This window comes from Pezoporus flaviventris, unplaced genomic scaffold, assembly GCF_033815535.1.
Source record: "Pezoporus flaviventris isolate CSIRO_AGI_PZ_B2104156 unplaced genomic scaffold, CSIRO_AGI_Pfla_v1 ptg000016l, whole genome shotgun sequence".
NCBI lineage: Eukaryota > Metazoa > Chordata > Aves > Psittaciformes > Psittacidae > Pezoporus > Pezoporus flaviventris.
Window position 1 is genome coordinate 2,418,315 of NW_026892564.1, and position 27,122 is coordinate 2,445,436.

General features: G+C 41.9%; 1 protein-coding gene across 1 annotated transcript in view; it reads right to left on the reverse strand.

Annotated features, from left to right (window-relative positions):
• PLEKHG7 (pleckstrin homology and RhoGEF domain containing G7) overlaps positions 1 to 26,484 on the reverse strand; it is a 34,410-nt gene extending 7,926 nt beyond the window's left edge. The window contains 15 exon segments of the mRNA XM_061454516.1: positions 189 to 248; positions 250 to 272; positions 2,495 to 2,588; positions 3,360 to 3,475; positions 5,379 to 5,512; positions 5,514 to 5,551; positions 7,036 to 7,149; positions 8,427 to 8,522; positions 10,618 to 10,713; positions 12,682 to 12,831; positions 13,518 to 13,613; positions 15,902 to 15,936; positions 17,186 to 17,313; positions 24,609 to 24,631; positions 25,780 to 26,484. Of these exon segments, the coding sequence (XP_061310500.1) occupies positions 189 to 248; positions 250 to 272; positions 2,495 to 2,588; positions 3,360 to 3,475; positions 5,379 to 5,512; positions 5,514 to 5,551; positions 7,036 to 7,149; positions 8,427 to 8,522; positions 10,618 to 10,713; positions 12,682 to 12,831; positions 13,518 to 13,613; positions 15,902 to 15,936; positions 17,186 to 17,313; positions 24,609 to 24,631; positions 25,780 to 26,484 (1,908 nt within the window).
• Positions 26,485 to 27,122: the final 638 nt, after the last annotated feature.

The following is a 27,122-nucleotide window of genomic DNA, read 5'->3' on the forward strand; positions in this document are numbered from 1 at the left end:
ATACTGAGCCTAGAAGCAGTGTTTTGAATCAGTGTTATGGTTTTCTATTAAGGCGGTATCACCAGTCCTTCATGCTGATGAGACATCTTGTATTTATCATTAGGTCAGTCTTCCAAAGTACACTCAAAATATTTACCAAGCTAAAAACCGTAACAACCACAACCATGTAGATCTCTATCCATTATTACCTTTCTGTGACGTTTCATTTTGGTAATTAATAGGAAACTGTTGAACAGGAAGAGGTAGATAGATGTCAAGGAGTCTTGTGCTTTCTGAGGAGAAAACCAAAACAAAATCAGTTTTATGGTGTAACTATTTTAAGGAATTGTTATTTTATAATGAAGCACATCTGTGAATCATGCCTGTTAAAAGCACTGGATAAAATGCTTTTAACAAAGAAGCATGGTTTCCAACATAGTACACAGCTACTTCTCCCCTGGTCTGCACTCTCAAATGCGGTACTTAATGTCTCTTGTTGATTTTGGCTACTAATGCTTGTACCTTGTAGCAGCTACCTCATGAATAACAACTACTTGACTGCCAGGAAAAGTGACCTGGATCCCCTGGAGTTACCTACAAAGGCAACCATTGGCATGCTGTAAATTAGCAAATCCTACCTGGTAAACAGTGAACCCTCTGAAAATGGCAGAGATAAAGAGGGAAGTGCCACCTTTCCCTGGTACCTTTAAATACTGGTATGCTGCCCTCCTCACAGGCTTTTGTAGTGATGAAATGTTAATTGATAGCATCATAAAAGCAACCTCTCTGGTCCCCTGTACCATTATTTGACCACCCTAATTGTTAATTTTTTTTACAAGTATCTAATGGAGGAATACCCCATGCTACAACTTGCATTGCTATATCTCATCCTTTCTCTGTGCAACACCAAGATGCCTTTAGCTTCATCTGCCTTAAACCATCCATTAGGCAGCGAAGACAACACTAAGGTCTTCCCTAAGCCTTCTGTTCCTACATCTGAACAAATCCACTTCTCTCAGCTGCTCCTATTCTCAGCTACAGGATTACAAAAGCCCCAAGCAACTGTAGTCTCAGTGATCTCTGTTTCATTCAAGCAATCGCATTCACTTTAACACCAAATGTATGTGAGCCTGTTCAGGGTGATGACTTTAGGACAAGCTTTCTGTTGTGTGGTATTTCATTTTTGTCTTGAAAGATATTTAATTCAGGTAAGTGCCAATTGCCAGGCACTTTTATATTACAGATTGCAGGCAGCTGGCTTGGTGGGTAAGAATTATGCTCATACCTCCTTCCATTTTTTGATTACATATTGCAGAAAGAAATGTAGCCACCCAACGGCCACCCTTACCTCCTGCACTGGGGGCTGATGTCTCATCAACAGATCAATGAGTGCAGAGGGAAGCATGGAAAGGAGAGGATTCAGTGGCTTTCTTTCAGCTATGCCTGCCACCCCCTAAACATCATCAGCAACCACTTCTCTTGCCTTCTGTGCAACTATAATGCTCCTCATGAAACACTGAAAAACAGACACCGTGTTTCTTTTGCTACTCCTTTTATAACAGTAATAATGGTGCTGGGAGACAGAAAGTTTATTCACTTGTATTTCTGAGGAGGTGGTGAAGGAAACATAAGACATGGGCTCTGCTCCTTTCTGTCAATTTTTATAGCCCTGCATCCACCATAGCATGCAGCTTCCAGCATCCTTTCACATGATGGTCTTTTCCAAACTGACCAGGCTCTCCTTCCTGCTCATACAAGGAGGACATTTGCTTTTCCTCTGCAGGTGTAGATTCTGCAGCAGCTTGCCAGCAAGCAACCTGTACCCTGCCACAGAATGGTGCCTGTTTGTCTGGAGATACGAGTCTCCACTCTGCCAGCATGATAGACAGCTGCAAACAGAGATGAAGAAATCAATATGCTCGTGTGGGACCACTGTACTACCCGTGGAGTTAATGTCATGTTGTAGGAGTGCTCTGTTCATAGAAGGGAAGCCACTTGCCAGGATAACACCTTCTTGTTCCAAGGCATCCATCAAAACAGCAGTCTTAGCAAAGAAGAAATATGAAATAAAAACAGGAAAAACCTCTGGGCTTTTCAGTGATTTTCAAGGAAACACATGGTGGATATGGTGCCAGAGAGGTGAGTTGTGTTGACATCGGTCCCCAGGCACATGAGGTACCTCGTATAGGACAGTCTAAACTTCCTGTTTTCTTACTGACACATTCTTGAATGTGACAGTAAAATGCTCCCTTTGAGTGTAGGCATTGGCTAGTCAAGCTGATTTCTTCAGCACCTGGCAGACTGAATATCCAGATGTGACAGTAAACAACCATGCAGATTACTCATCCTTTTGGCAGCTTTCCTGTTTCTCAGTCTCTCTGTGACAAGCTGTACGTTTGCTTTTTCTTTCCCACACCTGCCCAAATACAGTTGCAGAGATTCATTCTGGATCTGCCACAGCAAAATATGATTCCATTCAGCTAACTCCTGATACTGGGATGTTTAGGGACGTTACCTGCTAGTGTTAGCCTCCCTTCATGAAGGAGAAGGCTGTTCGTTGAACACAAAATGTTTTCACTGCCGTTTTCCCTTAGGCTTTGCTTCAAACACTTGACCCCAAAAAAGAGAGAGAGAGTGAATAGGGAATCTTGCACATCTGATGGAGAACTGCAAGGCAGCCAGCAGTTAAATTGAGTACACGTGTGCTCTTATCTCAGGTTAAATACATCACATAGTTAATAACTGAGCATGGCTACGTTTCTTCAACAGCGCTGTTGCTTAAATGTGTTTAAGCTTTTGAAATGTTAAGCTGTGTTTTGATTTTCCGGAGTGGTTTTAATGTTTTTTGCAGCCCTGTGTGTGAACAGACACAATCCTTGAGGTGAGACCCACTTGATGATATTACCATAATGCTTGAAGTCTGTATGTATGGCTAAGGGGGTAACCACAGCACAAAGGTACACGTGCTCCTAGGTATACTGTGTATTTAATGTCAATAGAAATTTCTTTGGCTCAGCTTGAGGAGTGAAAGAGGCAAATAATTTCTGCTTCATAACCTTATAAAAAGGTAGTAATACTTATATCTATCCCATTTCATTATGCCCCCTAAAAGCAACTTCTGGAGAGTCTTCCTGGATCACAGGATCGTAGTCTCTTGAATGCTAGCTAAGAGCAGCCCACGCTATCATCCGAGGCACTGTGCACAGCCTGTATGTTCAGCTACAGTATTTGTAGTGCTCAGGCTGCAGCTGCTCCTGTTAGAGCAAAGCCATCTCCCACAACTAAAATATAGACAAGCAGCCAACTTTAGACCACACTGTAAAGATAGATAGGAAACTAAACATTCCTCGAGGAAAAATGCCCCTTAGAAAACTGCTTACCTCTTGGACAAAGAACCTCTTGTCACGATCCCAGACCTGAGGCCAAATTACGACCTCTTGCAGCTGTCTGAACTTCTGAAAGTTGTCCAACCACTTGACTTTACCTTCCAGATGCCCTGAAATATGTGGAACATTGGTTACTGCCAAGGCTGGCAAACCCAGTCCTGTTTCCAGATGATGCTGAATATTGTTTTCTCTTCAATAGAAGCCAAAGTTCCTCACATGTTAAGTCCCAGATAAAATCTTGGCCTCACTGTAAAAAATGCTTAAGCTTTTCTTAGGTCTGTAGAACCAGAATTTCTAATCTTGCATTCAAACATGCTTAAATTCAGGGCAAAATGAAAAGGTGGTGTTTGCTAATCTGGTTGGGAAACTGGGGGAATTGTATAAAACTCAATTGAACTGGAATCTTTAAAAGTTGCTTAAAAAATGCTGCTTTTTTTTAAAGTGTCTGGGCTAGTGAGATAAAAATGTTTTTCACCATATACAACCTGGTAAAAAAACTGTTGAAAGTAGTGAGAATTCATTTTGAGGGAAGTGGTGCCAGGACCTACCAAAGACTGGGACTGGGATTTCAGAAGGTGAAAAGTGGAGACTAAGTCTTTGCTGATTCAGGGCTGTTATGGGGAAAACCTTAATGAGCACGCAACTTGAAATCCAGGTTTTTGAGTTGAGTGATATTGCAGATAATGGTTTCAGACACACACACACACACACACACACACACACACACACACAAACATCAGAAGGGGAATTCTGGGACTGCAGCTGTTCCTTATGTCACTGATTCTCTGATCAAAAACTGAAGCCACATCTTTGTTAGGTGCTGTGATAAAGAGGGGTCACCCCTCTATGGTTCCTTTCCTTAGCCCAGAAATATCTAAACTCTGGAAGGACCTATCTTTTTTTTGTTTTGCCAGGTATATTCCACAGGTATCCCATGGTCTTTTGGGGCATACCTAAATCTGCTGTCTGCCCAGCAGAATTCTCCAGACTAGTGAAAAACAATCATATTTTCCTATGGGACCTGTTCTTTGCCAAAACCTGTACTCCTTGGGTGGCCATTAGGCTAGATACTTCATAGGATTTGGCGAGAAAGAACCCAGGCCTCTCTTTTAGGTGGTGATTCTGTCATTGGAGTATTCACCTAAGAAGAAGGAGCCCCAGATTTATCTGTCTCTAGAAGACATTAACTCTCTGCCTCATCTCCAAAGGAGATGCTTGACCCTTCAGCCTCTAGGATGGGGAGAAGAATGATGGCAGAGAGCTTACTACCATGCTGAGTGTACTGCTGGTGAGGATGAGGCACTGCCTGGCACCTCTCCAGTGTCTTGCTGATGTACTGTCTTGTCTTTGATTTAGTAGGGGCTGCATGAGGCCTTTGGGGAATAAATGTACTGATGTACTATGTGACTATAAGACACTTAGAGGTGCATTTATAGCTTTCCGATCAAGACCTAATTAATAAATTATATAGAATTAATAAAAAAAATCCTGGTCCAATCCCTTTTTTTCTCCATAGTAGCTAGAGAAAATCTGTAGCTGGGATAGCACTTCAGCTATTTTGTATAGTAGGACCCTGCCATTTATTGAAAGGCCACTGACACAATATTCCCCTTGTGAGTGCAATTTTATCCTATTAAGGATTAGCCCCAACACAGCCTTCTGAGACATAAATCCAACTCAAGGGATTCCTTCTTTGAGAACTTTCCTGATTTGCTCTTATTTGTGAACTCCTGTTAATTGTTTGCATGTTACTGCAGAGGATTCTGAGCAAATACAGGTGACTCACGATTTAGGAGTCCTGTGACCTTGTCAAACCCTTGAGAGGGTTTGATAGCCCAAGGGTGGCACCAATCATTTCCTACAGAATGAAGAAAGGCTCAGGACTGTAGAAAGGCATGCACATCCTCATTGCATCTCTCCAGGGAGACCAGACCAATTCACACTCATGCACAAATGGCCACATAACTAGCAAATAGTTAATTGCACAATTGACTTTTAACCTTAGCTACTTACATATGGACTTTTCCACCTTTTCTTTAAGTGACTGGATAAAGCCTTTCTCTGTTTCATCAGTGCTCCTCTTCCAGATGATGTTGAGGAGGAGGGGATAGCACATCAGTTGATGCAAGGGAGAGAGCAGCAGCTCTGACATGCAGTCTCTCTCACTGTTCCTTTTGTTCACACCACTGCTGAAGATAAAAAATCCTGCCTTATGCCTCATCGTTTTCTGCGTCATCAGCTGACTGTAATGAGACTGGGACTAATTAAAGGTGAACTGCTCACACAGTGAGAGCAAGGGCAGTGTAAAACATTTGTGGTTTAACCTGGTAGGTAGCTAAACACTGTGCATCTGCTCTTTCACTTTCCCCTCACCCAGCAGAACGGGGAGAGAACTGGGGGGTAAGGGGAAAATGAAACTCCTGGATTGACCTAAAGGCAGTTTAATTGGGTGGAAATGGAAGGCAAAGTAAAAATAACGATAAAAGAATTGGAATACACAAAAGAAGTGATGCACAACACAGTATGTTCACCACCCACTGACTGATGCCCAACCAATTCCCAAGCAGTGGCACCCAGCTATCTTTACCCCAAGTTTATATGTTGAGCATGTTGCCATGTGGTCTGGAATATCCCTTGGTCAGTTGGGGTCAGCTGTCTCAGCTCTGTCTCCTTCCAGCTTCTTGTGCACCCCGATGTACTTGCTGGTTAGGTGGTGTGAGAGGCAGAAGAGTCCCTGACTTAGTGTAAACCCTTCTTAGCAACAACTAAAACATGAGCATGTTATCATTATTCTCATCCTAAATCCAAAACACAGCACTATACAATCTACTAGGAAGATAATTAACTTTATTCCTGTCTTTGCAGAGGGTTGCTGCTTATTCTATCCAGGATGTTCCTTCCCTGAGGGCACATGGGGCAGCAATACCCATAAGTGAGGAAAGCAGCCCAGTTTTCTTGCCAGGGCTCAGCCAAAACCCACCCTGCCCTTTCACCAAAGGTGCCAAGAAAGCACTGATGTGCACCTGGATTTCTATTTCCCTTATATTGGCTTTTATCATATAGCCCTTTCCTTATGCAGAAGAAACCCGTCATAAGCTTCTCCAGTCACTGTGGCATAGTGTAGATGCTGGGGGCTGTTTTGTACTCAGGGAATGTGAGCCCTATCATCTGCTAAGGAGTGTAATACCCTATACGCTGTGTTCCTACCCAACATCTAAACCAAGCTGATGTGCAGGACATGTATCAAGGTAACACACTTGAGAAAGATTTTACAATGTGCCTTGATTGATTTTTGCTTCCTTTTTTTCTGTAACAATTTCACTTTGTTAAGGTGGAGGTCACCATGTCAAGGGATTACGTGCAAAACACATGAATGATAGAGGCTGGCAGTACATACTTTCTGCCTTCAGAAATGCAGCCAGTTGTTCCTTTTTTGCTTCCCCCTCTTGTCTGTTCTGAATTACAAGTATGGGCTTTCATATGTGCAGAGGAGCATACACTCAGGAGGGTGACTTCATATCTGTGATACCTTCTGCAGTTCAAAAAATCTGTGTAAAATGCTACCTACACAGTTTTGCTTCCAATGAACTTCCCTAGTCTGCTGTTAAAATCATGTCATGAGGCAGAAAGGCTGAAGACATCACCACCACCATCATCACCATCACCTTACGTTCAGGTAGATGCCAAACTCTTCTCTCTGTCTCAGGTTTTCCAAGTAGAAGACAGCGGAGGTATAATTAAGACAATATATCTGATGTGTCTGGCAGAGGTCACCCTGGAAAAGCTGCAGAAAAGACTTCGCAACTTATCAAGACACGCGAAAGGGAGAAACAACAGTTTTGGTTTCATAATGTGTGTTTTACCTGAGATTTACTCCTACCTAGGAAAATGGGGGAAGAGACAAAGGGGAGTTAAGAAAAAGGCAATTTAAAAAGGAGTAAAAGTGGTAAAGTAGTAAAAAACCCTCAACAATGTGTGGGAGCACAGTTCTAACAGCTCTCCAGAGGTGTGAAGAATTCTTAGACTTTATTCTCATTAGAAATAAGTGTCATGTGAAATTCATGTGGAAGCTGAACATAAACCCACTATCTATGCAACAGCTCTACATGCCCTTGTATAGCATGTCACTTTATATTGAGTGTGTTAGATAGCTCTTAGAAATGTTATGTGCCACCCATGATAAAACTCAATTTTTTCTGGGATTCCACCTGTCTCACAGACACATTATTGGTGAGAATGCCTGAAGACAGAGGTAATGGGGCTGAGAAGATAAGCTCCAGCCTCACTCCCCCTTTTTAAAATCCTAACCCTCAGATAGGGTCTGTTTTAGTATTTTCCAGAAGTTTTCCCGTGGCCTCTGCTACCAGGGAAGGTTCAAGCCCATGAACTGGTTTTCTGTCTGTATTAGTATGTCCAACTGTTCAGTCACTGGGAAGCTGTGCAGGAAATACAGTGCCTGGAGGCTGCTGTTTGGACAACTGCCATGTTTACCGTGAAGCCTGCCCAGAAAGGTAGCAGGGCAGTACTTAGCAGTGGCAGGACAGCTGTGTCTGTGCTTCTCTCTTGCTTAGCAAGCAAAGGCCAAAGAGTAAGAAGTATTTCAGTCCCAGTGAGCTCTTAATTAAGCACTTTAACACAGTTGTGAGTTTAGTCCATGGAATAAAGGAAGGATCTATGCAGTGGAGTGAAAGGAGACAGGGACATCCAGTGGTGGGGCTGGAGTCTGGTCTCAGGGAGAACATCTTCCACAGAGTGAGAAGCTCACATCTGCCAGTGGCAAAGTCTCCTCAAGGTCTGGGCTACTTAATCTCAAGGAAGAGAAAACATTTCCAGACTTAGCTCCACATACAGAGCACCTTTCCATGACCACCTCAAACATGCCAATGAATAAAAAGGAAAACATCCTACTGAGAGAAGGTGCTTCAGGCTGAGACCAAACTGCCTGTGACAGATGGTGTGTCCTTGACTGATTTGATTGCATTAAATCACCTGAATGCTATGATAAATGGCCTGCTGCAAGGCCTTCCTGGTATTAAATAAGAATACTTGTAATTATGTTACCTTTCTGAGTATGGAGCTGAAATCCATTGGAGAGTTTGACTTTCTGATGTGCTCCTTCACGGCTTCAAAAAAAGTTTGCAGAAAACTGAGACTTATCTAAGTAATTGGAAAAAAGAAGAGGAATTAGCAGCAACGATCTTCTGAAGTTAAGTTTAAAACAACTTTATTTCCCATCCCTGGTCCCATCCCAGTGGGGTGCCTATACTTATCTTCCCAGCATTGCCAGAATTATCTTCAGACTTACATCATGAATGCTTTAGTTAGAAGTTAAATCAAATCTATACAAATATGCATTTACGTCATGGTAATGCCATGTGACAAAAGCTTTGAAACAAGATTAGTTATTCCATTTAAACTTATTTTAGGGCAGCAGCTGTATCTAACATGAATTGACATGAAAAATTGTCTATTGGAAAACACTGCATATGACCTAGCTGTGATGATAAAGGAGTCTTCATGGTCCTTTGAAGAAGATATCATTTTTCATAGTTTGTTTCATGCTGTTGGAGATGAGGGAAATCTCTATAAAATGCTGTAAAAAGTCACATATTCCCCAGAAGTTAACTTTATGTCTTTGCACTGGATTCAAGGGTGCCCACACTGTCAGTCGGATGCAGATGAGAGCCTGCTCCTAAACCCACACTTGCCTTCTTAACACACTATTTGCACACAAATTCATGACCAGGCTCAGCTTTAGGCCAAATTTTAGGCCAGAAGGAAACATCATCGTCTGTGATACTGTTAAGAACTGCTGTTGGAGGTTCACACGTGGCTTTGTTTGGTGTATTTATGGGGACAGTGTTGCTTATAAGATGATGCTTATTGTTTCATTATGACAAGGGTGTATTTTATGCCTTTTAGAACATGCATTTTTTGATGGATTCAGCCTGCTGTCAAGAAGAAATGGATGTAAATGCATGAAAAAATACATAAAAGGCATTGAAAACAGGTATTTTCTCCAGAATTTGATCACTGGTTTATATACAAGTATGAGTAAAGCGTGATCATTTAACATCCTTATTAGTAAGGACAAAAAATTAGAAAACAAAACAGAAAATGTATTAAAGAAAATTCTCTCTAGACGTAACCCAGCTCCAGCCAAGCTCAAAGCTTTTGTGATTGCTAAATGACACACAGCATTATAACCCACTTGTTTCCTTGAACAAGAACAAAGGAATCAGCAACCACACATAAGCTGAACTCTGGTAGTTGGCTGTGTGTATGGTCTTAGTACACAACAAGTGCAAGGTGAAACACATCAGCTAAACACCTTTTCTTGTATCGCCAGGCCTGCTCAGGTGGTCACTCACAGCAGCTCACCTGGTGTGAGGTTCAGCAGAGCAGGGGTGACTTGCTCATGCGTTTAAGCTCTGGCTAATTGCCCCTACTTTGAAGAGCTTTCCTTCCATTTACGTAGCTGGAGAGTACCTTCCAAAAAGTCACTTTGCTATTAAGGACAAGGTGTCCTGAAAGAGAGCTCTCAAGCTAAGAAAAAGATTTGGTTTGCTTCTGAAGTTACGTAAAAGCTGCTTTGGACTTACGGCTTCCTTTAACTTTCAGAGCTGGAAATGGTCTCCCAGCAGCTGGCCACAAGCAGCAAAGAGCTGGAGCTCATCACAGCCAAGCCACGTGGTCTCCCTCCTCCTGGAAGCTGGAGGGTAAGTAGCACATGAACACAGAGCATCCAGTCTGTGTGGGAACTATCCACTCACACTGAGGGAAACCTCAGAGGAGAGGAGTGGTTAGTCTTTTGTTTTAACTTGCCCTGCTGGAGTGGCACTATAGATAGCAAAGTTTTTGTGTCCATTTGCAGAAGGAAACTTGTTATTGAAGTTATTTTGCCATTGTTGCTGCTTTGCTGTAAGGATTGTGCAGTCAGAGTTTATCTTCAAAAGGATGTTGCTTATGAGAATTAGTTTCAATCTCATGTTTACTTCAGAAACAGCTGCCAAACGAGCTCTCCTTGCTGTGCAAATGCCTGTTTATCTTTTGCTGGAGGTGCGTGAGAATAGTTTGCACTGGTGAAACCTGAACCCCTGATATACCAAATAGAGAGGAAGGAAAGATTAATTATTTGAACTAAGTCCCAGTTGTGAGAACTGGATCTTAATAGAAGCTTTATGGGTGGTTTCTCATCTCCTTTTATTGGGCTGGTCTCTGATCTCAATAACACTATTTTTTTTTTACTCGCCTTGCTTAACACCTCTAAGTTTGCAAAAGGTCTCCATAAATCCACATCCAAGAGAAGTTCATTAGTCTGGAGGCATTTTAGAGTGTTCATAAATACCTTTAAAAACAAACCAAATCCATGTTACCTATTGTTTGAGGCAATTCAATGTATCTGTACTCTTTTTTTGCCTTTTTCCTGAAGAGAACATGTTTGCACTGTAATTCTTACTAAATGATTATTTCATCTGGGGAGGGCAGAAGATGACACTTTGTGAAACTTTTCCAGACCTGCCTGAGGGCTAAATATTGGGCTTTGTGTGAGGAGGAGGGTATGAGTGATGTCCCTGGGGTGTTCTGTGGCTGCCACAGAGGCAGCTATGTCCCTGCTGGGTCCTCTAGCATTCTTTCTGTGTGAAAGAATTAATAACATCAGAGTCATTGTTACAGATTTCTGTAATGATGACTTTTCTAAATGCTTTCCTCCATATCCCATGTATCTGCTGCTATAGAAGTTGTTTAGAGTTAGTATGGGGGTTAAGAAATGGTTGTAATAGTGTAAGTGGAGGGCTCATGAAGGTTTTTCATCTCTTTGGATTGTTTTATTAGCCTGTATTGAGTGAAAACTGCATGGATACTTATTGGCTGTTTAAGATTTTATAGTATTTGAGCTCTGATGGTGATCTTGGAGCTGTGCTGAATCTGACCTAAATCTGAAAAAGGCTTAAACAATGTAGATTACTGAGTAGAGTTTTTGTATATGTGTGAAAAGCACTAATGAAAAAAAAACAAACAAAACCCACCAAACTATCATCCAGGTGCCAATACTGAAGAGTTAGTGGGAGGGTTTGCTTAGCCTTGTGTGATTGTCGCCACGAGCAGTTGACCTGAGAGCTTAAAGGGGATTTACAGTGGTTTTAAAGTTCCCTGTGAAGATTTGTTAAAATCGGTGGAATATTCCTATACTGGGAAGTATTTAGAGTAGCAGGTATCTCTAAAACTGGCTATCCAAATTCAGTGGATTTCTTCTTTGCAGAAAAGTTTGGGAAGCTAGCACGGGCTGAATAGTTCATCATTCACAGGTCACAGGAGCCTGGCTGAGGTTTGTCTGTGGGTTCCTACATCAGTCTCACCAAGGGGCCTGTGTGTCTCCTGTTGTCATCCTTCCAAAGGATTCACCTGTTTTTAATCTTCTCAGATCCTTGAACAAAGTGTATGGAAGGAAGGATGCTTCCATCTTGCCTTGGACCAACAGCTGGTCCTGGTCCACTACTTTCCCTTCCTGTTCTGCCCCACCAAGGAGGAATTCAGCCCAGTTCTGTATTCCCTTTTCTTTGCAGTATTTCTTGTACTGCCTGGTCTAACTTCGCAGCAACATGGAAAATGTTTCACTAATCTTTTCCTCTGACTAATGAGAAAACAGAAACTTTCTTTGCAGAATAAGTGAAAAGCATTAGGAAGATATTTAGGGAAGCTTCCATCCTTTTAAATGGGTACACTAACTTTTGATGTGTGTTGAATGTAAATTGTGCAGTTATTGTATCAGTGTCTAATATTCTTGTCCATATTTCAAAGCTCTTAAAGTTCACCACGATGGATGGAGACAATTTGGAGTTTTTGGGAGAGGAGTTGTTTATTAGTTTCCTTGTTTTCTTGTAATATTAGAACTACAGGTCTGCTGAATTCTGAGATTTTTATGCTCTGTTTAGGATAATCTAAACATGGCTCTATATGAAGTTAAACTAAGATTATAGTGTTACAGACCACTGGTAGAGAAACATCTAGTATGGTCAATTGGAGAGTGGTTTCACCGTTAGTGAGAAGAATAGGAGAGTATCAGCTGAAATTACCGGCAGGATCTGCAATCAGATGGTGTTTGCAAAGCACTAGAAAGTGATATCTGGAAGTAGAGATGCTATAAAGAAGTTAAAAACCAAAGGGAACTGGGGAAACAGCAAGATGGGAGAAAAAACAACTACTTAAGTCATTCCCCCACAGACACTCAATGAGGGGTTAACAGACGGCTTTATGCCTGCCATGCTGGCAGCAGGGCAAATACTTATTTTTGAGAAATGAAATCTGAACTTACCATTTTGAGAACCAGCAAATTATCCAGAAAGTAGGTGCATTCACTTGTGAAAAGTTCCCACATTGCTGCTTCTTTTTTCACTTCGAACTGCCTGTCGACATCTTTCTGCTCTGTCTGTTGCGCCTGTACAAATTCACGCCAAAATTTACTCTATTGATTGAAGAAGAAAGAAAACCACCGACTGTTGCAAAGAGCCTGACTGCCATTGTTAGCAATTCTTCTGAAAGCTTAAAGAGGCCTTCAAAAGAGATTTTAAAAACTGATGTTTTCCTCCAAAATATTGGTGACATAAAAGTACTGAATCTGAAAATAACACTGTATGATAGCCTATGTTTGAAGGATGCTGTATGAAAAAAATAGTGGGCAGCTTTCAAATGCTAAAGAATTTAATATGTTGTGCTGCTGCTGGAAAGCAGGGATGTATGAGAGCTTCCTATTTTCCAGATGGTATAATCGAAGTACAGAAGGTCTGGGTCTTCATAGGTACTTAGATATTTTGTTTAGTCCTAAGGCAGCTGCTACCACCTCAGTGACCTGCTCCAAAGTCAGTTCCTTGCTAATCCCCTTGCCCCTCCATTTCATAGAATTATAGAATCAACTAGGCTGGAGTAGACATTTAAGATCATGAAGTCCAACTGCTACCCCAGGACTTCCAAGCCAACCATTAAACCATGTCAATAAGGGCCTCAAAAATATACCTTATGCTTATACATTAATTTTACATAAAGGTCTCGTGTCCAGATTAATGTAATGAAAAATGGTAACTTGAAAATAAGACAAAGTTTTTATCCCCTTCTTTCAATATCCTTGATGCAGTATACTTAGTATTTTGATACCTTAAAGCAGAAAAATTCATATGTGCTGAAGTCTATGATCTTAACAGTTGAAAGACAGTTTTCCATATCAGATACTTGCTTCTGTTTGTCTTTAGCCTCTTGAATAACAAAAAAATATCCCTAATTCATACAGTATTTTAAAGACTGTTGAGAAGATTACCCAGTTCAGTTCACCTTGCTCTGATCTGTAATGAGCTTGCCCTTAACTGAATCACAGTATCACAGTATCACAGTATGTTAGAGATTGGAAGGGACCTCGAAAGATCATCTAGTCCAATCCCCCTGCCGGAGCAGGAACACCTAGATAATGTTACACAGGAATGCGTCCAGGCGGGTTTTGAATGTCTCCAGGGAAGGAGACTCCACAACCTCCCTGGGCAGCCTGTTCCAGTGTTCCGTCACCCTCACTGAGAAGAAGTTTCTTCTCAAGTTTAAGTGGAACCTCTTGTGTTCCAGTTTGTACCCATTACCCCTTGTCCTATCATTGTTTGCCACTGAGTAGAGCCTGGCTCCGTCCTCGTGACACTCCCCCTTTATATATTTATAGACACTGATAAGGTCACCCCTCAGTCTCCTCTTCTCCAAACTATAGAGACCCAGCTCCCTCAGTCTGATTACCTTTTATCTCCAAGACGCTCCTACACAGACATGAAGCATTGATGGCAGGTTTAGTAGTAGCTATGGGTGGGGTTGTGTAGGTATGTAAGGTATTATTTATGTAACACAGAAATTTTTGCCAGGGCAACTCATCAGTATGGTAATAACAAATAATGGGCTATCTCAGAAGACAGAGCAAATAAAAGGCTTTGTTTCCTTCAGCCCTGTCAGAAGGAGGGAACAAAAGCCTCATGGTTGAAAACATCCTCCTGCCATAGGCATGCAAAGTTTGCAGGCTTGTTTATTTTTTTGGGGCTACATGTTGAAAAAAAACTCCTTTGGTCAGTTGCAGAGTAGTGTCTATAAAATGAGCTTCAGAAAGCTTGGAGAGCAGGAAGAGTTTGTGGGAGGGATCATGAAATAAATACAATTGCTTTTGGTTTGGCTTTATTTTTCAGGCCAACAGTGCATGTAAAAAGTTTAACCAATATTTATGAACTATAAATCGGTGCTGTGAGCACAGAGTTGTAAGGTAAGTCTATATGTAAGGTGTTTGCTTAAGTTTTATCTGCTCTCTGGAACAGTATGCTCTTACTTTACAGATTTCTGTTGTCTGAACTTTAGGCACTGAACACAGGCCAATTTTGAAATATGTGTTTGATTATAATATTTGAAATTCAGAGTTTAAGCTCAACTCTTAATTTTGAAAGTTAGCTTGAAATGAAGCAGAAACAGTAATGCAATTTTACATACACCCACTTAACCAATGAACCCTCAAATTTCATGGCATTCAATAGTTTCAGAAATCACTTTTGGCTAATATCAAATGCATTTTATTGCTGATTTCAAATATTTTTCTTAATTTAAAAAGTCTCAGTTTTAGACCATGCTCCTTCAAATGGTATAAGAATGCTATCAAATGAAGTGGGGATTATTGTATGTGTAATCTGAGTATTTGCATTGGTTTCACTGGCACAAACTCTCCTTTGATAATTGAGGTTTAGAAGATAAAATGCAAATAATATGAGGAAGGGACTGCACACAATTCCATGTTTAGGAGTGCAAAGATATCAAGACACTTGTAAATGATATTTTTTGAAATGATGAACAACACTCGGAAGGGAAATTTAAATACCATAGTAGGTGAAAATTTTCACAACTGGAAAAGACACAGAAATGTGTTAGACAAGGAAGTTAACTGAACTGTGGTGGTGTTTATGATTATATTGGCAAGTGTGTGTGTGGGGTGCCCATGAAGACGGGAAAGGCCTAAGAAAGCATCCAGGAAGCTACTTTTATAGGTACAGCCTAGATCCCTCGCATATGAGTGGTAGTTAGGCAAGTATTCCAGAGCCCTAAGGGCCTAAGATCTAGGTTGGCATGCAGGATATACTGTGGTCAAAGCAGTGATGAGACTGGCTTGCCCACCTTGTGCCCTCTTACCCTGGAGAGCTGCACTGGACCTGCTGCTACCACTGAACACCTTGAATGAGAGAGAGCTCTTGTGCTGTCTTCCCAGATAAGGGCACCTCTCCTTCCACCACCCATGGGGATGGGGAGCAGCAGCACCGACCGTTTTCAAGTGCAGTGGTGCTGGTGGCTGTGCTGGAGCTACCCGCCTTCATTGCAGGTTAATGCCCGAGCCCAGGGTGGGCTGAGACCTCTGAGTTCAGCTCACCTGCTGGCTGCTATTCTCCAGAGGTAGTAACGAAACTCTTTTTTTCCCAAGTTAGTTGCGGGAGAAGGCAAGGCCAGTGCAAGGGGGAACAAAGAAGTTAAATACTCACAACTCCTCTTTTGGCAAATGGCCACCTTGTTTTTTCTGGACTCTAATGGGTAAAACAAGCGTGTTATTAGTAAAGAAAAAAATAACTAAAAAAACCCCCTGTTATTTATATGTATGTTTGTTTTGTTTTGTTTTTTGGTGTAAGATGAAGCCTATATACTCTACTTGGCTCAGATTTAATACTTGTGTTTAGACAGTTTGTGCACCAGAATTAAAACCCATGAAGCCTGTTGGGTTCCTCCCAGCAAGAATTATGTCTGTCTGTAATGGGATCTTGGATGATGCTAAACACTCCCACTTGCTGCAGATGATCACTGTGTGATTGCCAGCTCTTTACATGGGAAAACACATCATACCTTAAGATATTAATTGTTTTGAAGCAAGAATTTGGCTTTGTCTGCTCATTAGTGCTATCTTGGAGCTATGCAGGTATTTAAAACTCCTGTGAATAAACAACCCTACAAACTCTGAGCCTCAGATCTGTCATGGGACTGGCACAATGCTGTAGGCGGTAGCTCATGGTCTTTAGTGAGGCGCAGGGAAAGCTAAGGATCTAGATGTAGGAATGCACTGGGTGAGAGGTGAGGAATGCCTGTGTTTGTTCAGCAAGAAATCTGGAGCAAATTTCTTCTATATGTGGCACCTACCTTCAGGCAAGTGTGTGACTGGGAATCACAGTCAAAACTTTCTCCTTTTGGTTTTTGAAGTCCTTCATCACGGGCTGGCTTGTTTGCTTTCATGAAGCTGCTGGTTGTGACCTTGACTGACTTATTTTTTTAAGGAACTTTGATCTCTGGTCACTGGCAATCTCTCTATGTTCCACAGTAGGTATTTGTGGACATTGATTGCAGGTCCACATTTTGCTGGTGGAAGTTCTTTCGGGCAATCTCTAGCCATAGCTTGGGTCTGCTATCCTTGTGATTGAAAACTGCTTGAAAGGGTCACACGGGCCAGTCTCTTCCTTCTGCTTGAAGCTGTACAGGTTGGGATTTGTAACTCAACTGCTTGTGGATGGAGATCCTGGTTTGGGCTCCGGTTGTGCCTGGCCTATGGAAGAAGGAGGTGATCTGTGTCCTCCCCACCTCATCTACCTATTAGATTTTGTATTCAACAACAACATTCAGGCAAAAAGAACAAACTGATGGGAATTTTTAAATTAACAATGCAGTCTCTTTGGTGTGGGTTACAGCATCCCCCACAAACGCCTCGTGTGTAATCATTGCACTGGTCCTCCCTCCCCATCCCACACACACACAGGATGAACAAACCCCACCCTATATCTGACCTGCACTTAGCAAGACGGCGGCGTGGGGCAGGTAGTCCATTGCAGTGTCTGACACCACAGGGTCTCCAGGCAACGCTTTCAGTCCAGGCAGACTCGCTACCACAGAGCTACGCCTGTGCCCTTCTGGTCTGTGAGATAAAACAACATGTCATCTCTCTTTGCTCATGGCTGCAGAGGAAGCTTCTGAAGCACTCCTTTGAGCTAAAAACCCCAAATCACAGCAGCTATGAAATGATGTGCTGAAGGAACAATGAGTACAAAATTTCAGTGATCGACAGGAGATATCTAATTATCCTTCTAACTCCACATTGTTGCTGAGATCAAGGTGCTTACAACCATGGCTTGCCTCAGATACTAGGTACTTAGGGAGCTTAAACACAGGAAATTCCTGGGTTCTTCTGAGATTAGGCACAAAAGTGAGTGGGAATTTCAGAATGTGTGTTTTGGCACTGGAGAACAAAGCAGTAGTTAAATCCCCTGTCCCTAGTTGATACGTGGGTTGTCATTACTTTTAGCCTTCATATAACTTGGGTGATTTCAAGAAAAAATGGCATACTAGTGGAATAGTTAAAATGTTGGGGTTATATTTTTTAATATTTAACCTTTTGGCCAGTTCGTGCTATTGTTTTTAAGTCTTTTTGAAATTTTTCTGTTAATTCAAATATTATGTGTTTTGCATGTAGTATGACTTGGTGGCCCTGCTGATCAAAACCAGATGGCTCTTGCTAACTACTAATTAGTTGTTACTAATAGAGGGTGTTGTCCAGGATATAGATCTATCCAGTGAAGAGACACAGGCATTCTGTATCCAATAGCATGTTTGTGCCAGAGGCTGCTTGCATTCAAATACAGAGACTACTGGTGCACATTAAAATCTTTTTGTATTTTGCTAGTAACTCACACCAATACCTAATTAATTGTGTTAGTATACTGCTGCAAAGTGACAGCTGCCTTTTTTATTGTCTTCAACTGACTGATGCATGAAGATTCCATTAGAGTTCAAAGGGTCGGTAGCTAAGTAGCTGAGGGAGGAAGCACGAAGTGTATGTACATATATCCATTTTTTTCAGTCGCCACCTATTGTGTGTAGTATTTTAGGTCATATAATTACTGCTTTTGTTTTGCGTAGGCAGATACGTTACTGAGTATCTAGCCACTTGCCAAGGCCTGATGTGAAACCTGGCAGGTATGTTTTTCCCCATAAGTGCATGAATAGTCACTTGACAACTTGTCAAGTTGCAGGTGAGCTCTGATGGAAAGAACTGGGATTTGCTATGTAGAGCAGGACATGGAGGTTATGCTTTTTGTTAAGAACTGACAGTGACATTGCTTGCAGTTGCTTTAGCTCAACCAGTTGAATTGTATAGATGAAGGATTGGTCCTAACAACAGAGAGGGTTGTAGGCTAGCAGGGGGGCCAGGTCTTGGACTTTAAACACTTGAAATATGGGCATATTACAGGTTGGAAACTGCATGCTGAGGAGTTTCCAACGTGCAATGGTTGAGTTTTTCCTTTTCTGGTAGTGCTGCTGAATGGGGAACATTGGATCTATTTGTTTAACTGGGATTTACAAGGAGACTGAGGTTCATCATGAAATTGAAACTAACACATGGTTCATTAGAGCTTTTATGGGTGGGGTCTGTTTCTTGGTTGTCTGCAAGCCCATACCAGTTCAGGGAGACCACTTCCTTATGAGGTGCGGTGAGTGCTTCCCCGTGGAAATTTTAAGTATCACACAGTATCACACAGTATGCTAGAGATTGGAAGGGACCTCGAAAGATCATCTGGTCCAATCCTCCTGCCGGAGCAGGAACACCTAGATAATGTTACACAGGAATGTGTCCAGGCGGGTTTTGAATGTCTCCAGGGAAGGAGACTCCACAACCTCCCTGGGCAGCCTGTTCCAGTGTTCCGTCACCCTCACTGAGAAGAAGTTTCTTCTCAAGTTTAAGTGGAACCTCTTGTGTTCCAGTTTGTACCCATTACCCCTTGTCCTATCATTGTTTGCCACTGAGTAGAGCCTGGCTCCATCCTCGTGACACTCCCCCTTTATATATTTGTATACACTAATAAGGTCACCCCTCAGTCTCCTCTTCTCTAAAGTATAGAGACCCAGCTCCCTCAGTCTTTCCTCAAAAGGGAGATGCTCCACTCCCTTAATCATCTTCGTTGCCCTGCGCTGGACTCTCTCTAGCAGCTCCCTGTCCTTCTTGAACTGAGGGGCAGAACTGGACACAATATTCCAGATGCGGTCTCACCAGGGCAGAGTAGAGGGGAAGGAGGACCTCTCTCGACCTACTAACCACCCCCCTTCTAATACACCCCAGGACGACATTGTTGATAGTACACTCAATTCCCTCATCTAGATTGTTGATGAATATATTAAATAATACCGGTCCCAGTACTGACCCTTGAGGCACTCCACTAGTTACAGGCCTCCAACTAGACTCAGCCCCATAGACTACAACTCTCTGGCTTCTCTCCTTCAGCCAGTTCACAGTCCACCTCACTACCTGATCATCCAGACCACACTTCCTCAATTTAGCTGTGAGGATGCTGTGGGAGACTGTGTTAAATGCTTTGCTGAAGTCAAGGTAGACCACATCCACTGCTCTGCCATCATCCATCCACCGTGTTATTTCCTCATAAAAGGCTAAGAGATTGGTCAAGCATGATTTCCCCTTGGTGAAGCCATGTTGACTGCCCCTCATAACCCTCTTATCCTTGATATGCCTTAAGATGGCACCAAGGATAAGGTGTTCCATCACTTTCCCAGGGATGGAGGTGAGGCTGACCGGTCTATAGTTACCCGGGTCCTCCTTCTTGCCCTTTTTGAAGACTGGAGTGACATTTGCTTCCTCCAGTCCTCAGGCACCTCTCCCGTTTCCCAAGACTTGGTAAAGATGATGGAGAGTGGTCTAGCAATGACTTCCGCCAGTTCCCTCAGCACCCGCGGGTGCATCCCATCTGGACCCATGGATTTATGGATGTCCAGATTGCTCAACTGGTCTCTAACCCATTCCTCATCGACTAAGGCAAACCGCTCCATCGACCTGACTTCATCTGAGGTCTCAGGGGTACAGGGCTCTTCAGGACTGCCTGCAGCAGAGTAGACAGAGACAAAGAAGGCATTCAGTAACTCTGCCATCTCTGTATCTTCTGTCACCAGGGCACCCATCCCGTTCATCAGTGGGCCTACATTGCCTCTGGTGTTAGTTTTGTCTGCCATGTATTTGAAAAAGCTCTTTTTGCTGTCCTTGACCCTTCTCGCCAGGTTTAATTCTAAGGATGCCTTAGTCCTCCTAGCTGCCTTCCTACATCCTCTAGCAGCAGCCTTATATTCCTCCCAAGTGGCCAGCCCCTCCTTCCATGACCTGTAAACTCTCCTCTTCCACTTGAGCATACCCAGCAATTCCCTATTTAGCCATGCAGGTCTCCTGGCCCTCTTCCTTGACTTCCTACGTGTCGGGATGCTCCGATCTTGGGCTCGGAAAAAGCAATCCTTGAATGCCAACCAACTGTCTTGGGCCCCTTTACCTTCAAGCAGCCTTGCCCATGGGATTTCCCCTAGCAATTGCTTGAAAAGTCCAAAGTTTGCCGTGCTAAAGTCCAGGGTTGCAATTCTACTTGGTATTCTACTAGTCCTACCGCACAAGATCCTGAACTCCACCATTTTGTGGTTGCTGAAACCAAGGCAGCCCTCAACCCTTACTGCTTCGACCAGATCCTCCTTGTTAGTGAGGATGAGTGTTGGTAAATATTGTATTAAGGTGCTTCTGAAACCTTCAGTGATGCCACAATGTAATGTCTTGGGCGGCTGAGTTATTATACAATCCAGATGCTGCACTATAATACAAAGCTAATTCTTAAAGTTGTCACTCCTGTACTAGGAAATTCAGGAGAGTTATTTCAGGTTTGAATCACAGAAGAAGATTGCCGATGTATTATTGATTTTTAAAGTATCTAACCTACTTCAATTTCAGAATATATTTTGAAGTTGGAGGCTAGTGGCTTATGAAGATAAGTAACGGGAAACATAGTTTCACTGTGACTGAATTAAATGGCATTACCTTCCTAGATGAAAAACACCTTGAACTTTAAACCCACATATGTTTAAGCAAGCTCTTCACATAGGTAATCACACCTGTGATATGTGGAAGCATGCCAGGGTCACTTGCATGTGTATCTACAATATGCCTCTGCAATCTTACATGCCTGGGCCAGTTAATGACTTACATGACTAAATGATGTACTCATACTTCACAGATGAAGGTTCAGGTATCTGTTATCAACTGGCCTGATGTCTAGATGTCTTAGATATGTTAGATGTTTTTCTTGGTTTTTTCTGTAGAAATCAAACTACTGGAGTGCTGTGTAATGAACTTTGCCTGTTTTTGAGTCTATATGCAGTGTTTTAGAATCTGTTCGTGCCTACAGACCCTATAGCTTTGCTCTTTTCTTTAGTTTGCTTTGTTTTCTTACAGGGGGCAGAAGACTGAAGTGTTGAGTTTTCAAAACCCTTGTACTTTAGGGATGACTTCAAGCACCTGGGGAATGCAACAGTTCCTCCTTTTTTTTTGTGAAACAAGATAATGTCATAGATTAGCATTATGAATGAACATTATTAAAGACACTGAAACAGATCATGGTCTGGAAAAATAAATATCCTGTATATATAGTTGCTTGTAGGGCACAGAGAGTTTCAGCTGATTGCCTTTTAGAGGTTTGTATATGGTTATATATCCATAATCTTAGCCTAACTAGCTGTCCCAAGGAACAGACGTCTGTATAAATCATCTTACTTAAATAACAGGTCTGTTAGTTATAGAAATAACCACTACATAACAATAAAAGCAACTGAAGAGATTATGAAAGTCAATGTTGTAGGGTGGTCACAGTATTGAGATAGATGTTAGATATCATCCAAGCCATTCAGGGAGCGTGTTTGGAATCCCTGATTCAAAGAGTTAGTATGACACTTCACAGGCATATGAGACATTAAAAGAGGAAGAGGAGCATTTCAAGATCGATGAGGCCAGCTCCCTCAATTAACTGAAAAGGAGCTGCCTTGTCAGTTACTGAGAGGAATTTTCTTTAGTTAATTGTCTTTAGGAAATAGTGCAGTGCAGTTTTCCAGTGAGTCTGATACGCTGATTGGTGCAAGGAGAAAATGAGCTCAGAGTAAAGGTTTCATTCTATCAACATTTCCTTCCACAGCAGAGTTGGCTTCAGTATCTCGTCTTGTCCCAGCCTCACCTCTCTGTCCTTTTTGCTTATTTATTTTGGCTGATTATATTTAATCAGCACCATTTCAGCATGTTGTCTTGCTGACAAAGATGTACTGGCATTCCTGACTGAGTGCTGTGTGTGGGAACGCTGTTTAAAAAGAGCATTGCTGCTTTAAGAAAGACTTTTGAAAGTACAGCCTGGGAGTGGGGAGAAGAGGTATTCATTAAAACTGAAGGATGGATGTATGATTTTTAACTGGGATGGTATATAAGTCAGTCTTGGAGGACAGTTGCCATCTGCCTCAGCGTGATTCTAGATGGGGAGAATAACCTGACATTTCAAGCAGTTTTCTCTGGCTGTGATAAGAGGGCATTAGCCGTTAAGGAGTTAGACTAATGATTTGGATAAAGAAGGAGCTGAATATACCTTTGCCCAGACCTTGGACTAAATTCAACTTGATTAAAAAAAAGCTTAAAGCAGAAATTTATTTTTGTTATTAGTGGTTATTTTTATATATGTTGGTTATTTTTGTTTTATATTTCTACATTCTAATATTAGTCAAGACAAAAATATAGAAATTCTGATACATCATCCAAACCTCCTTTGGTCAGTCTTTTGTGTTGGTGGCTATGGAACAAAGCTTGTGTTGTTCTTTGTGTGATTTCTTGATTTCTAAAATGTCTGGATAGAAGTCCAGAGCCAATATAATAGCTGGCATATAGTGCCTTCCTTCTGAAGATGCCAGGCAAGTGGCATTAAATGCTCAGTGTTCTCCTGTTTAGCCATTTGCAGATGGTATCCTTCTAGTCCCTGAAGTTTGCTAAAGATCACAAAGATCTTCACCTTGTCAGTGAGATACATATCACAGTTTTGAGTTTGGTCAGAGCAGATTCTTCCCATAATAGGTACAGATCGCCTGTTTTCATACCAAGGTGCAAAGGTGTCTCCCTCGCCTCCTCTCTCAATCTCCATTGTTAATTTAAAAATACTAAAGAGTGGATTTGAAACTGCAACAATTCAGAAAATCTAGGAGGCCTGTTCTGCAGGGAATGTGATTTCAGATGCACGTGCACATCTGTTAAGCTTTGTCTAGGGAGCTGCCTTGTGTAATGGCTCATAGACTGCATCAGCCTGCTCCTACCCAGCCCAGTCCCAAACATAAATGTGCTTGAAACACAGACCTGTTTATAAACTGCAGGTTATAACAGAGCTTTTACCTGAAAAATGACTAAACATTGGGAAGAAGAGGAGATACAGCTCAAATAATGATGTTTACTGCATTAACAAGTGGAAGACTTGATGGTAGAGTCACAGAAGTGTATTGTTGTTTGTTGTGGGGCTACCTCTGTCTTTGCCAAGACTTGCTCACCAGTGCGTGTGCTTTTAATATACTTCACTCACCTGCATGACGCACCTGAAATCTTCAAGGGGATCATGCAATCTAGCGAGCACTGCACCATCAGTGAGAGAGGTAGGACTATTAAGGGAGGTAACTAGCTCCAACTTCGTTGTTGTGTGGGGAAGAAAATAAACTTTGTTTCCCTTCTGTAAACATTTGAACTTCTGGAGGAAACAAAGGTGGCTGAATCAAAATAATTTCTAATCAAACTTTTACTGTCTGACAATTGCTTGTAAGAGCTTGATGGAAATCACTGCACAGCTCTATGGTGTGCAGCACCTTATATTGCTTGCACTTGAATTGCCAAATTCAAGAATTCTTCTTAGTTTGTAGGATCAACAATCTCCCCATCTAGTAGCAGACCTAGTTCTGCTTTGCTCATGTATGAGAACAATTTTGAGCTGTTCTGTTAGCTTCTTTGCTCCCATTTTCTTTCCCACAAAGTTTTGAAGAATGTTGCTCAAGACTATGGGATGTTTAACGTTCTTCAAGCAGAAACTTGACACTGCTAATCCAAAGAGCCAGACCTTTTGGCAGTTAGTTCTTAGTGCAGAGCTATGATGGTCCAGCTGAAATATAGCTAAGCATGTTGCGGAGAGGGCCAGATTTGAAAGAAAATCTCATTAAAAAGTTTAGTTTAACAAGCTAGGGATAGGCATTTCACACAACCAATCTATGAATTGAAGTTGAGTTACACATACACCTCATTATTCAGTTTTGTCTTAGGGTGAAGTGGATTCATTAAAAATGTACAGAAGTGAAGCTTAGGACAAGATAAAACAAATACATGCATACCTTTGTATAGGCAATCCACACTGCTGAAAGAAAATGACATATTCTTGTTAGTTGGTCAGACAGCAAGCAAGCAGTCTGTTTTTTTTTAAAAAAGGTACTTATTAAGACAAATGTACTACATAGACTGAGGCATTGGTTTATTATTTTTATTGTTGTGGAGAAAGGAGAAACCGTTTGATATCCAGAATGTTTTCTATATTTGAAGGAAGGGGGGAAATAGCTTTTGGTCTGTGGCACAAAAGTACCCAGTTAGTAAAGAGCTTTTCACCTATTTGACACCATCCAGGTCAGTTCAGTGAAATGTGTGGACAGAGTCAAGCATACGTCTGAATTCAACTGCTTGTGCAAGCAACGCATGGTCTTTGAGAGTAGATCTGCCAGCAAACCTGGTTTATGTGGTGCCTCTCCTTTTGTCCTTGCAGTGAAGTTAGGGGGGATAGCTGAATGGTAACTTTCTTCTAGGGAAAGAAGAAAAACTAGAAGCTAGTGAGCTTCTAAGCTAGTAAGCTTGCTCCTCCCTTCTTATTACTGACACTGGCACTTGCTGGACCAGTGTATCTTTTTTTTTTTTTTTTGAGCTGAACTTAAAACTGAATGGGGCCAGTGAGTGACAGAGCTGGCAGAGGTAAGTGGAAATCAAGAAAGGGTATGGGACCTCTCCCTCTGGTAGTAGGAAACCTTATATTTGGCTCAACCGTCTTGAATGGCTTCATTCTTGGGGTTTGGAGGGTTAATAATCCTATACAATAAAACAGAATAGAGAACTGCCCTGCTTTAGGAGGAACCCCACAGAAGGATCCTGGAAAATAAATCTTGTAAAACACAAGCTAGAACTGGGTGAATCATTTAGTTTTGTTCTTTCGTAGTCGCAAAACCAGTTATACTGGTCTACCAGGGATAAGGGACAGAGGTAAGAAAGAGTGGCCATGTGCAGGAGCAGACTAGGCCAACCTAGTCACCACAACACAAGTCTGGAACCACTGTCTCTTTGCTGATTTAGAAGGAAGTATCTCCCTTCCTGATGAGCACAGAAGTTGGTCTGTTATATCAGAGGAGCACAGGCCAGGCTGCAATTCAGGTTAAGAACTGTGATTTTATGCTCTTGGCCACGATGGACCAACACTGAACATGCAAGACCGGAAAGGAGATTGCATCATTCTATTTCTCCTACCTGAACATCCTCCTGGGGTGTAGGGCCGGGACTAGGGATTCTCCTAGTCAGGGTAGCACTGTTGGCTCTCCAAGAGTTCTGGAGTCTCTCACTGGTTCTGCCATTGCTGAGAGGACCTTTGTGGCTTGACAGTTTTGATCTGGGGCTAGCAGATGTTGGGTTTGCAATAGTTGTTTCAGACTTGGCTTTGGAAGACAGTAATTTTGCATGAACACAAGAAGGCAACGACAACGAGGAAGTTGTAGTACACCGAGGTGGACTCTTGCAAATGTGGTGGAGAGAGCCGTTGTATTCCTTTAGATTCCCTAGCTGAGCTGTGTCAGAACAGTCCTGGAATGGCAGTGCTTGTGAAGCAGAGGTCATCCTTAGACGTCTTAAAGTTGGGGAAGTGGAAATTCTGGCCAGAGCATGCCGGTCAAACTGGAAGGGTGTGTGGTGACTCCCAATGGACTCCTCTACAGGAAGCTTCTGAAGTGAAGGCTCTATATAGCCTCGCCTTTGAATGTAGTCGTCTGGAGGCATGGTGGTGTCCATACAAACTGATAATACCTGTGTTTCACAGCAGCTGAAGACATCTTCTGGACTGCTGCTTCCAGACAAAGCAACATTTTCCTTATGAAGATCAGTTTCCCTGTTTAGAAGTTCCACCCTAATGCAGGCTTCCTTGACCAGGTCTGGCGAATAATCAGACCTTGGTTGTTGCATTCTTTATTTGCAGCCTGGAGATTTATAGCTGCTAGGAAACACAATCAGAAAAAGCTCTTAGTAACTTGCCACATGAATTTTCATATGGGAAAACATGCAAATGGAAAAAGAAAATCTAAACAGAATAATGTAGATATGTGCACTAGCACAGGAACAATTGCCCACACTTCAAATCCTGCTTAAATGCAGGTTTTAACAATTTCAGCAAGCAATGGTTTAAGTGGCTGCTAACTTTGAGTGTGCAAGCAGTGTCAGCATCAGTCAGTAGAATGAATTAGATGGTAATGAGTAACCCTGTAATTAGGAACTCTGCCACTTAATTTCTTGTTGCCACTCCCCCATCAATAAGTGAGTTTATGACAGTTCTGTATGTAGGATAAAAATGAAATCCCTAGCTCTCTGGACTCCTAATTGTTGCAAAATTGTTTATGTACAATACTAATTACTTGCTGAATGCTTAAGCAAAGGCAATTTGGCATTTATGTAAGGTGAGTCTAATCACTTTTTTTTTTCATCAGGAAAAGTATTTTGTAGTAAACATTATGTAGGCAACAAATCAAAGTAATCTGTCGATTGATCAGTAAATAATCTTATGTTCTGTGATTCATGAAGCTGTATTTTAAAGTATTGTGGTGACT